The 12,174-nt window shown below is 45.3% G+C and overlaps 1 protein-coding gene across 6 annotated transcripts in view; it reads right to left on the bottom strand.

Moving 5' to 3' along the window:
• MTA1 (metastasis associated 1) overlaps positions 1-1,271 on the bottom strand; it is a 219,230-nt gene extending 217,959 nt beyond the window's left edge. For all 6 annotated transcript variants that reach the window (XM_075330605.1, XM_075330607.1, XM_075330606.1 and 3 more), the window contains exon 1: positions 923-1,271. In XM_075330605.1, the coding sequence (XP_075186720.1) occupies positions 923-950 (28 nt within the window). In that variant the 5' untranslated portion in view covers positions 951-1,271. The remainder of the gene's footprint in view (positions 1-922) is intronic.
• Between the last annotated feature and the right edge of the window lie 10,903 nt (positions 1,272-12,174).

Genomic DNA, 12,174 nt, shown 5'->3' with positions numbered 1-12,174 from the left:
CAAGATAGGGGGAGGGCAGCCGGCAGACCCAAGGTATTAGGTAGGGGACGACACGCGAAAGTAAAATATGGCCACAAAATACAGCAGACACAGATGACAATACACATGAAAATTAGGTTTTCTGTGTGAATATCAGACGATTTGTCGCGCCCCCATCTGACCCCGGCCTGAAGCAGTTTCAGAAACATTTTTTAAGCATTTTTCCCCGCAGCCCTCTGAAGTAGGACATAACTTTTTTTTTTCCCACCATTTTTCAAACCCTCCTCAGGTAAAGGGGAAAACCCCACAAACACCAGTGAGGATTTCCTACACACACTGGGGGAGAGCAGCGTTTCTGAGGCGATATTTTATTGCAGTGCACCTCTGGAAACTTTCATTATTTTCCACTGTCAAAAAAAAACAATAGACAAATGCAAAGACTAATAAATACCCTGTTGCCATTTTCCAGTAAAAAAAAAACAAAAACCCATCTGCAAGCAATTTGTATGGAGCAGAGCCGGCACCATGTCCGCCGGCCTCTTCCTGCCGCCTGTGGGGGCGGTCGGGCTCTTTTGTGTCCCCCTTCCCTCGCCATGTTGACTGACTGCAGCCTCTTTACCTTTTTCTCACCCCCCATTATTATCATTGCTGCACCTCCCGCCCGCTCAACAAAAATAAATGCAAAAAACATGGCAGCATTATGTGTAATCTCCGTGATATGGACTGTCAGACAGGCGGGCAGACGGCGGCGGGAGGGCGCAGGAGCGGCTGTGTCTGAATAAACAAAAACATGCGGGGGCAAGAGGTTCTGCAGCAGCCGCGGCTGCACCCGAATTGCTTCCAGCAGGGGCAGCAGAGACGCATGCGGTAGCGCAGATTTAGCGCGCCATCCCGCACTCCTGCAGGCCCCGGCTCCATGCACACTGGTATTTTTTCCTCTTACCTCCAACCCTGTACATGTTTGCAGCCATTTCTAAGCAGGCAGGGAGGGAGGAGGACTCCCCCCCTCCACCCTCGGCGACTTTTTATTCCAAAAATCCTTGCATGTAGCTCCAAAAAAAATACCCCGACGAATCCGACAAATCCTCCAGGTGGAGATCACAGGGCTCCCTTTTTTTCCCCCCTTTCTTTTTTTTTTTTTTTTTTTTGAGGGGGGGGGTAAAAAAAAATGGTGGATCTATCAGAGGAGAAGGAGGGGAAAAAGATGCATTTAAAGGGGCAGTGCTTTGCCTCCTGATGGCAATGTGCTTGAAGGAAGAAGACAGAGATGGCAACAGAGTCCTGGGCGAAGGGGAGGAGGCCGGGGAGGAAGCAGTCATTACTCCGAGGCTCTGCCCTCCCACTACAGTAATGCCGCCTCCTCCCCACCTCACACTGTCACCTCAGGGCTCCACAATCCGCACAAAACCTCCTCACGTTATCTTTGGTTTATGTTCACACAGAAATTCACTGAGGCGTTTGATAACGAGCAGAAATGGCCTTTTTTTTATGTACTTGACCTTTTTTTTTATTTTGTAAGGCGGACGAATGCGTTTTGCATGAGGTGGTTTTCTCCCTTTGAGAACAATTTTTCATGAGGTTTTCTTTTCCCCTGAGAATGAGTTTTTCGTGAGGCGTTTTTCCCCCGAAAACGAGTTTTATCTTTATAAAGCGTTTCCCTGCCCTCACCCGAACAAATTTTTATAAGGTGTTTTTCCCCAAGAACGAGTTTTCATATGAGGCGTTTTTCCCCTGAAAAGGAATTTTTCACAAAGTGTTTCCCCCCCGAGAACGTGTTTTTTATTAGGTGTTTTTCCCCCGGGAACATGTTTTTCATGTGACTTTTTTCTTCCTCAAGAATGCATTTTTCATGAGGCGTTTTCTTTCACCTGCAAAAAGATTTTCAAGAGGCATTTTTCCCCCCTGAGTTTTTCATGAGGTGTTTTTTTCCCCCTCAGCAAGTTTTTTTTATGAGGCTTTTTTTCCCCCCTGAAAATGAGTTTTTTCATGAGGCGTTTTCTCCACCTGAGACCGAGATGTTCAAGGTGTATTTTTCCCTGAGAATACGTTTTTCATGAGGCATTTTTTTCCCCCTCAGGCAGTTTTTCATGAGGCTTTTTTCCCCCTGAAAATTAGTTTTTCATAAGGCATTTTTTCCCCTTGAGAACAATTTTTCATGATTTTTTTTTTCTAGAGAGCGAGTTTTTCATGAGACAATTTTTATCCCCAAAGAGCTTTACATAAGGCGTCCTCCCCCCCCCCCCCCTGAAAACGACTTTTTCATAAGGTGTTTTTCCCCTGAGAACAAGTTTTTGAAGGTATTTTTTCCCCCTCTGAGTTTTTTTCCCTTGAAAATGACTTTTTCATGAGGCTTTTTTTCCCTTGAAAATGACTTTTTCATGAGGTTTTTTCCTCCTGTGAACAAGTTTGAGATTTTTTTTCCCCCCTAAAAATGAGTTTTTCATAAGCCATTTTTTCCCCTTGAGAACAATTTTTCATGATGTTTTTTTTTCTAGAGAACAAGTTTTTCATGAGGCAATTTTTTCTGACAGAGTTTTTCATGAGGCGTCCCCCCCCAACAACGAGTTTTTCATAACGTGTTTTTCCCGTGAGAACAAGTTTTTTGAGGCATTTCTTTCCCCCTCTGAGTTTTTTTCCCTTAAAAATGACTTTTTCATGAGTTTTTTTCCCCCTGTGAACAAGTTTTCATGAGATTTATTTTTTCCCCCCTAAAAATTAGTTTTTCATAAGGCTTTTTTTTCCCAGAGAACAAATTTTTCATGAGGTAATTTTTCCCATGACAGGGAGTTTTCACAAAGTGTTTTTTCCCCCTGTTTTTTATTAGGTGTTTTTTCCCCAGGAACAAGTTTTTCATGAGACATTTTTTTCCTCAAGAATGGGTTTTTCATGGTGTTTTCTTTCACCTGACAACAAGATTTTCATGAGGCGTTTTTTCCCGCCTGAGTTTATCATGAGATATTCCCCCTCAGCAAGTTTTGTTATGATGCCTTTTTTCCCCCTGAAAATGAGTTTTTTCATGAGGCATTTTCTCCACCTGAGAACGAGATGTTCATGGTGTATTTTTCCCCCTGAAAATTAGGTTTTTCATGAGGCATTTTTTTCACCCTGAAAATTACTTTTTCATAAGGCATTTTTTCCCCTTGAGAACAGGTGAGGTGTTTTTCCCCGAGAACGAGTTTTTTTATGAGGCGTTTCCCCCCCCCCTTTTCATAAGCCTTTTTCCCTCCTGAGAAGGAGTTTTTCATGGGGTATTTTTCCCTTTGAGAATGAATTTTCATTAATGTTTTTTCCCCCCATGATGCCTTTTTTCCCCCTTAGTGAGTTTTTCATAAGGCTTTATTCCCCCTTAACACGAGTTTTATATGAGGCGTTTTTTCCCTCTCAGTGAGTGTTCATGAGCCATTTTTTTCCATCCTGTGACGAGTTATTCAGGAGGCGAGAATTTTTTTTTTTCACCTGAGAACACGTTTTTTTATGAAGCTTTTTTTTCCCACCTGTGAACGTGTTTTTCATTAATCGTTTTTGTCCGCACCTGTGAGTGAGTTTTTCGAGGTGTCCCCCCCCCCCTCCCGAGAATGAGATTTTCATGAGGTGTTTTCCCCCTCAGTGAGTTTTTCATTGTTTTTTCATCTGAGAATAAGTTTTTCTTGAAGCTTTTTTTCCCACCTATGAACGCGTTTTTCATGTGGCGTTTCCTCCTCCGGAATCTTTTCTTTAGCAATTTTTATATTTTTTGTTGTTGTTTCCTAAGCACTTTTGCATTGTTTTTCTGGGTTTTTTTTTCCAAGTGGAAGCGACCTCAGAAAACACCTGCATTTTTTTTTTGCTCCTTTTGAAGCATCTTTTTTTCCCTATATTTGAGCGCCAGCTAAGTTAATTTTTTAGCATGTTTATGAAGTTTCCTAATCAAAAAAAAAGCACCCAGGCGGTTTTTTAAGACTTTTATTATAAAGTATAATAATAATAATCTTTATTTCTATAGCGCCAACATATTCCGCAGCGCTTTACAATTCAGGAGGATCATATACAAACAAATAACAGTATACAATAATTAGAGTATGGAAAAAAAAAAGAGACAACCCTGCCCTTGAGAGCTTACAAAGTATATAGGCTTCTAAAACACCTGGAGAATTTTAACCATTTGATGTTTTTGTAAACCTGAGGTCGTGTGTGTCGTTTTTTTTTTGCTGAAAACTCACGTGTTTGGGGCAAAGTTGTGGCAAAAAAAATACATGGTTTTTACCACATCCTTACGTAGAGATTCAAGTGTTAATTTTTCTCACTGTATTCTGGGTGCTTTTTCAGAGCAAATGCACCTGTAAACTAAAGGTGGCTTTACACGCTACGAGATCGCTAAAGCGATGTCGTTGGGGTCACGAAATGTGTGACGCACATCTGGCCTCGTTAGCGATGTCGTTGCGTGTGACACCTATTAGCGATCTTGAATTGTTGCAAAAACGTTCAAAATCGTTAATCGGTGACATGCCCCCCTAATCTCAATTATCGTTGCTGCTGCAGTAACGATGTTGTTCCTCGTTTCTGCGGCAGCACACATCGCTATGTCTGACACCGCAGGAACGAGGAACCTCTCCTTACCTGCGTCCCGTCAGCAATGAGGAAGGAAGGAGGTGGGCGGTATGTTCCGGCCACTCATCTCCGCCCCTCCGCTTAGTGACGTCGCTGTGACGCCGAACGCACCTCCCCCTTGAGGGAGGGATTGTTCGGCAGTCAGCGACGTCGCAGAGCAGGTATGTACGTGTGACGCTGCCGTAGCGATAATGTTCGCTACGGCAGCGATCACCACATATCGTTACAACAACATGGGTGGGTGCTGTCACTATCGTGTGTAAAGCGGCCCTTAGAATATGTTTACACAATGCATTTCTGATGCCTTTTTTTTTTTAAGGGATTTTTCTAAAAACATGGCAAAATACGTAGTGGAAATGCATCATGTTACATTTGAAAAATTACAAAACGGAAAATGGGCCAATGCAAAAGTTTGGACACCCTTGGAGATTTGTGTGCTCAGATAACTTTGACCAAGGTTTCAGATCTTAATTAGCTTGATAAGGTTATGGCTTGTTCACTGTCATCATTAGGCTATGTGCGCACGTTGCGTTTTTTCTCGCGTTATCATTGCGTTTTGAACTGCAGCATTTCAGTGCCAACTTGCATGCATTCTGCTTCCCCAGCAAAGTCTATGAGAAGTCCGAAAATTCAATGCGCACACTGCGTTTTTATACGCAGCGTTTTGGATGCCAAAAATCGCTGTGGAAAAAAAAGCAGCATGTCACTTCTTTTGTGCGTTGTAACTACGTTCTCCACCCATTGAAATCAATGATGTGGGTTCAAACGCAACCAAAATGCACTTGGACTGCATTTTTGTTGCGTTCCGCATGCTTTTTTGACAAGCAAAATGCAGGTCTCTTCAGTCTCTCTCTGTCGATGTCGGTCAATCTCCCTCTGTCTGTCGGTCGGTCTCTTTCTCTGTCAGTTGGTCGCTCTGTCTGTCTCTCTCGCTATGCGTCGGTCTCTCTCTCTGTCTGTCCCTCTCTCTGTCCGTCGGTCAGTCTCTCCCCCTCTCTCATACTCACCGATCACCGGCGCAGCACTGCACGGCTGTCACAAAGCTCCGGCGGCTTTTCCGCTTTTGAAAATGCCGGCCGCTCATTATTCAATCTTGTATTCCCTGCTTACCCCACCCACCGCCGCCTATGATTGGTTGCAGTCAGACACTCCCCCACGCTGAGTGACAGTTGTCTCACTGCATCCAATCACAGCCGCTGGTTGGCGGGTCTATATTGTGCAATAAAATAAATAAATAATTAAAAACAAATGACGTGCGGTCCCCCCCAATTTTGATACCAGCCGGGGTAAAGCCACACGGCTGAAGGCTGATATTCTCAGGAAGGGGAGCTCCACGTTATGGGGAGCCCCCCAGCCTAACAATATCAGCCAGCAGCCGTCCGAAATTGCCGCATCCATTAGATGCGACAGTCCCGGGACTCTACCCGGCTCATCCCGAATTTTCCTGGCGCGGTGGCAATCGAGGTAATAAGGAGTTAACGGCAGCAGCCCATAGCTGCCATTAAGTCCTAGGTTAATCATCGCGGGCGTCTCCCCAAGATACCTTCCATGATTAACCTGTAAGTTAAAGAAAATAAATACATACACCCGAAAAAATCCTTTATTTGGAATAAAAGACAAAAAAAAAAAACACCCTTTTTCACCACTTTATTAACCCCCAAATACCCATCCAGGTCCAGCGTAATCCACACGACGTCCCACGACGCTCTCAGCTCTGCTACATGAAGCTGACAAGAGTGGTCACAGACCAGACTGCTCTCTGTCAGCTCCACTCAGCAACTGAAGTGAGCCGCACGATCAGCGATGACGTCAGTCAGGTTACCTGCGGCCACCGCAGCCAACTGTGACAGCAAGTCGCTCGAGTGACTGAAGTGAGCTACGCATTCAGCGATGATGTCACAGGTGAGTTGCAGTCTCGGGTGGAGGACTCCAGCTAGTCGTGGGTAACCTGAGTGACGGCAGCGCTGATTGCACTGCTCACTTCAGTCACTCGGGATTAGCGGTCACTGGTGAGTCCTTCACGGGTGACCGCTAATCAGGATGCGACACAGACAGACCCACGGTATGACAATGAAGTCGGGTGAAGTTCATCCGAGTTCATTCTCATCGCGCAACTCTGCTGTCAGCGGGAATGTAGCAGAGCTCAAACTTAAAATAAGGTCTCTTTGGCCATAAAGATCAAAAGTATGTGTGGAGAAAAAAGGGCACAGAATTACAGGAAAATAATATCTCGCCAACCATTAGGCATGGGGGTGGATCAATCATGCTTTGGGGTTCTTTTGCAGCCAATGGCATGGGGAACATTTCACAGGTAGAGGAAACAATAGATTCAATGAAATTTCAACAAATTCTTGATGCAAACACCGCACCATCTGTAAAAAAGCTGAAGTGAAAAAGAAGATGGCTTCATTCAATAGATAATGGTCCTACACACACGTCAAAATCCACAATAGATGACCTGAAAAGCTGAAGGTTTTACAATGGCCCTCACAGTCCCCTGATCTGAACATCATTGAAAATCTGTGGCTAGACCTCAAAAGAGCAGTGCATGCAAGACGAGCCAGGAATCTCACAGAACTGGAAGACGTCTCCAAGGAAGAATGGATGACAATCCCTGAAATAGGAATTTAAAGACTCTTGGCTGCTACAAAAAGCGTTTACAAGCTGTGATACTTGCCAAAAGGCATGCTACTAGATACAAAGGTTGGGCACACTGCAAGGTTAGTATCTGCCCGTTTCTCTTTTTTGTTAATTTTAAAATGTGAAAGATGATATTTTTTTTTTGCCTAAAATACATAGGAAATGTGTCATCTTTAACTTTATGCCTTTTAGTCATGTGGCTATAAATTCAGGACAAAAGAACCACAGCCAGTCCAGGTAGTGTGGTCCATATACAAGGATTTGTCAGCAAGGTAATGATGATAAAATATAACTTTTAATTATTCCATTAAAAACAGGGGAAATAAACAAACAACATATAAATATATGGGAGACTGGAGTACGCCACCATTGGATCGTCACTTGAGGGGTTATTTGGTAGCCATGTATAAGTGGCTCCCCCTCTGAGATCCTGCTTTCATCTAAAAAGAGAGTAGGAAGCTATACCGGTGAGATCCATCCATTTTATGTCATATTTATTAGGGTTATCATTGGTACCCTTTTATGAGCCTCTGCACTGTTTTATGATTTAGTGGTCCTTTTTGCCTTTACTGATGCAGGTCAGATTGACCCTGCGGTTTCTGACGAAGTTGAAGTTATGCAGGGGATGGATATTTCAGCAAGACAATGATCCAAAACACCGCTCCAAATCTACTCAGGCATTCATGCAGAGGAACAATTACAATGTTCTGGAATGGCCATCCCAGTCCCCAGACCTGAATATCATTGAACATCTGTGGGATCATTTGAAGCGGCTGTCCATGCTCGGCGACCATCAAACTTAACTGAACTGGAATTGTTTTGTAAACAGGAATGGTCAAATATACCTCCATCCAGGATCCAGGAACTCATTAAAAGCTACAGGAAGCGACTAGAGGCTGATATTTTTGCAAAAGGAGGATCTACAAAATATTAATGTCACTTTTATGTTGAGGTGCCCAAACTTTTTCATATGACTGTATATAGGGGTTTTCACTTCACTTCTTTTAAGGGGAAAGAGGGTGGGGATTTGGAGGAATTTGGGTATAATTATGCAACTTTTTTTCAGGAGTTTTTTTTTTCTTAGTTGGTCCGGTCAAAAAGACTCTTCCTAGTAATTTCTACAGTCACATGAAAAAGTTTGGGCACCCCTGTGGAGACACGGGGCTCAGTGGGTGCTCTCGTCCACTAAAACCCGCCGCCTTTAGAAAGACAGCGTGGCTCAGGGCTCATCCAAACTGAACGCCGGCCTCCTTAACCGTGGGCGTAACACTACTCAGACAACACAGGATGAGGGAACCACAATAATTAGACTTTATTGGATCCCCAAACAATTAACGGCACATAACACATAACCAGCAAAACACACAAATGTAACAGGCAACAGAGTCTCACCCTTCCGCTGGCTCACCAGGGATTTAGAATGTCCTTGCCTCAGAGGTTCCAGGGCCGCTTACTCTAATCCAGCAGCACCCCGCTTTTGGAGGGCACCCACCGAGAAAGGAATAGCGCTAGATTTAGGAAGCTGGCTGAGGTCTGCAAAGTCTGTTCCAGGTGACTGAACTGTCCCAACCTGAGTATGATACAATCCTGGCAGCCGGAGTCTAAATCCCTAGGCTGTGGATATGGTCTCCAACCGGAACCGGAGTCCCTAGATTGAAGCCATAAGATATCCTGATGCTCTAGTCAGCTCCAAAGAGCTTAGACTGGATCCATCAGCATCCATCAACAACCTGGTGGCTTAAAGAAGCCCCTTTTATAGCCACAGCCTTCCACTTAGATATACTGCGTCCTCATCGATTGGTTGGACAAGAGCGCCTCTCCCATTGGATGAATCTCAAGCTGCATGGATAATGTTCATTTAAATGATGTGCATAGAAAGACTGAGGATATCTACATGGAGTCTGCAAGTCACAAACTCGACAATGGCTACTAAGGTAATCACATTAGCAATACACAACTACAATACAATGGTTACTGGAAAAGTCTGGAGAACAATACGTCTGGCTTTCAGTGGCCAACACAATTACATTGAGTCAACAAGAGTCTTGTAAAAACAATGAGGGACTTCTCCCCCGTCTATAGACAATCTATCATGCTGTCTGGCTGAATTTTAAGAAACTTTAACCCATGAGAGTCCATGTCGTCACATTCCTCCCCCTTCTTAATATTAGCCAGACATGATAGGCTTCCGATCATCCTTCTCCTCTTAACGGCATTGTCCTTTTTAATGGTGAGGTCAGCAACAGAGGCTTGCATCTATACACCTCCCCCTGATTACCTCCCCCAAGTTGAGCAGCCATATTGTGGACAAGCACTAAGGTGGGGTCCATGAGTTGGGCCTGCACAAATCTCCCACTATCAATCCTCCCCCAGTCAATAGCCACAGTGTGGTTAGGCTTACTCACGGTTCTTGGCTCAGAAGTGGATGATGGAGACCGGGAATGCAAACCATCCCTGGAAAAGATGTTAGAAAGATCCACATCAATGTCCTACTTGGCTTGGAGGTGGGTGATGGCTGCTTCAAACTGACTGGATAGTCCTTGTCCTAGGTCATTCTCCAAAATGACTGGTGTGAGCAGGTAATTCACAAGCCCCACTTTCACTTCCCTTTGAGTGGTATCCGAAACAACAGGCTTGGTGGGGCCATCTATGAACCCCACTTCAACTTCCTCCTGGCTAGTCCCCGAAACAACAGGTGTGGGGAGGCTGTCCATAAACTCCATATGGACCTCTTCCTGGTCAGACCCCAAAGTAACTGGTGTGGGGACGGTGTCCATAAGCTCCACATCAGCCTTGCTCTGATTAGTCTCCACAATGACAGGTGTGGGGAGGCTGTTCACAAGTCTCACATCAACCTCTCCCTGGTCCTTTCCCGAAATAACTGGTGTGGGGACGGTGTCCATAAGCTCCACATCAGCCTTGCTCTGGTCAGTCTCCACAATGACAGGTATGGGGAGGCTGTTCACAATCCCCACATCAACCTCTCCCTGGTCGGTCCTTAGGTCCAACTGCACACATGCCAGAGGAATGTCTGAGCGCTGGCCCTCAGCCAGGGAGATGGATAATTGTGAATCTGGTACAGGGTCTTCTGGGGAAACAATAACTGGACTTACCAGGGTAATGGAGGAAACAGTGTCTCGTAGTCCCTGGCTCTTGACCGGCTGAGCTGGTAGATGGGCTCCAAGCATGCGGCCTCGGTTTTGGAGACAATCTCTATCTATATGTCCATGGCGCCCACATGTATAACAGCGCCATAGATTGGGCGAGTCACAGGCCCTGTTTGTAGTCCTTTGTTTTGGCGCAGCTTCTGCTGGGTAGCGGGACCATCTTTCTCGACCGGCTGGTGCTAGCAGTACGGCAGCTGGAATCCCATAAACATATTCCAGAACCCAAGACCTCTCTTCTCTTGAGGATCTAGGCCCCAATGCATCCAACAATGCTGTGGCTTGGGCCATTTTGGACAAAGTTGATTTCCGATTGTCACTAGATCCATGATGTGGCACATAGTTTAAATCCTCTGGGTCAATATCGACGGGATCCTCATCGTCCTCTGCATCATTCTGGGTCTCCCAACGGACTAATTTCTGGATCAAGTCTGACCGAGTCTCAGCGTTCCAGTAGATAATCTTTCGCCTCTGGCACAGATCCTGTAGCATCCATTTACTGCAGCGGTCGTAACTCCTCTCTTGTCCTTGTCCCATGGCTGAGCTGGTGGGGTTGGACATGGCAGCGTCCGAAACCTGAATGCCTCCCCTAAGGCCTGCTGGGTATGCTTATGTGCCTCCCTGGTTGTGAGCCCTGGACGGTGTCCACGAACACCAGTCCGCAGCAGCTCCCCAGGGTAAACCAGGCTGAGTAGTATCCCACTGCTGCCACCAATTGTGGAGACACGGGGCTCAGTGGGTGCTCTCGTCCACTAAAACCCGCCGCCTTTAGAAAGACAGCGTGGCTCAGGGCTCATCCCAACTGAACGCCGGCCTCCTTAACCGTGGGCGTAACACTACTCAGACAACACAGGATGAGGGAACCACAATAATTAGACTTTATTGGATCCCCAAACAATTAACGGCACATAACACATAACCAGCAAAACACACAAATGTAACAGGCAACAGAGTCTCACCCTTCCGCTGGCTCACCAGGGATTTAGAATGTCCTTGCCTCAGAGGTTCCAGGGCCGCTTACTCCAATCCAGCAGCACCCCGCTTTTGGCGGGCACCCACCGAGAAAGGAATAGCGCCAGATTTAGGAAGCTGGCTGAGGTCTGCAAAGTCTGTTCCAGGTGACTGAACTGTCCCAACCTGAGTGTCCTCCTTAGGTAGTCCTGTATGATGATACAATCCTGGCAGCCGGAGTCGAAATCCCTAGGCTGTGGATATGGTCTCCAACCGGAACCGGAGACCCTAGATTGAAGCCATAAGATATCCTGATCCTCTAGTCAGCTCCAAAGAGCTTAGACTGGATCCATCAGCATCCATCAACAACCTGGTGGCTTAAAGAAGCCCCTTTTATAGCCACAGCCTTCCACTTAGATACACTGCGTCCTCATCGATTGGTTGGACAAGAGCGCCTCTCCCATTGGATGAATCTCAAGCTGCATGGATAATGTTCATTTAAATGATGTGCATAGAAAGACTGAGGATATCTACATGGAGTCTGCAAGTCACAGACTCGACAATGGCTACTAAGGTAATCACATTAGCAATACACAACTACAATACAATGGTTACTGGAAAAGTTTGGAGAACAATACGTCTGGCTTTCAGTGGCCAACACAATTACATTGAGTCAACAAGAGTCTTGTAAAAACAATGAGGGACTTCTCCCCCGTCTATAGACAATCTATCATGCTGTCTGGCTGAATTTTAAGAAACTTTAACCCATGAGAGTCCATGTCGTCACAACCCCTATTAATGTTAACCTTTTTTCTTTATAGCAATTTGGGGTTGTACAACAGCTATTTCAGTT

The sequence above is a fragment of the Anomaloglossus baeobatrachus genome, chromosome 12, assembly GCF_048569485.1.
Source record: "Anomaloglossus baeobatrachus isolate aAnoBae1 chromosome 12, aAnoBae1.hap1, whole genome shotgun sequence".
Taxonomy (NCBI): domain Eukaryota; kingdom Metazoa; phylum Chordata; class Amphibia; order Anura; family Aromobatidae; genus Anomaloglossus; species Anomaloglossus baeobatrachus.
The sequence above is the reverse complement of the archived record's forward strand: the minus strand, read 5'-3'. Positions and strand labels throughout refer to the sequence as shown.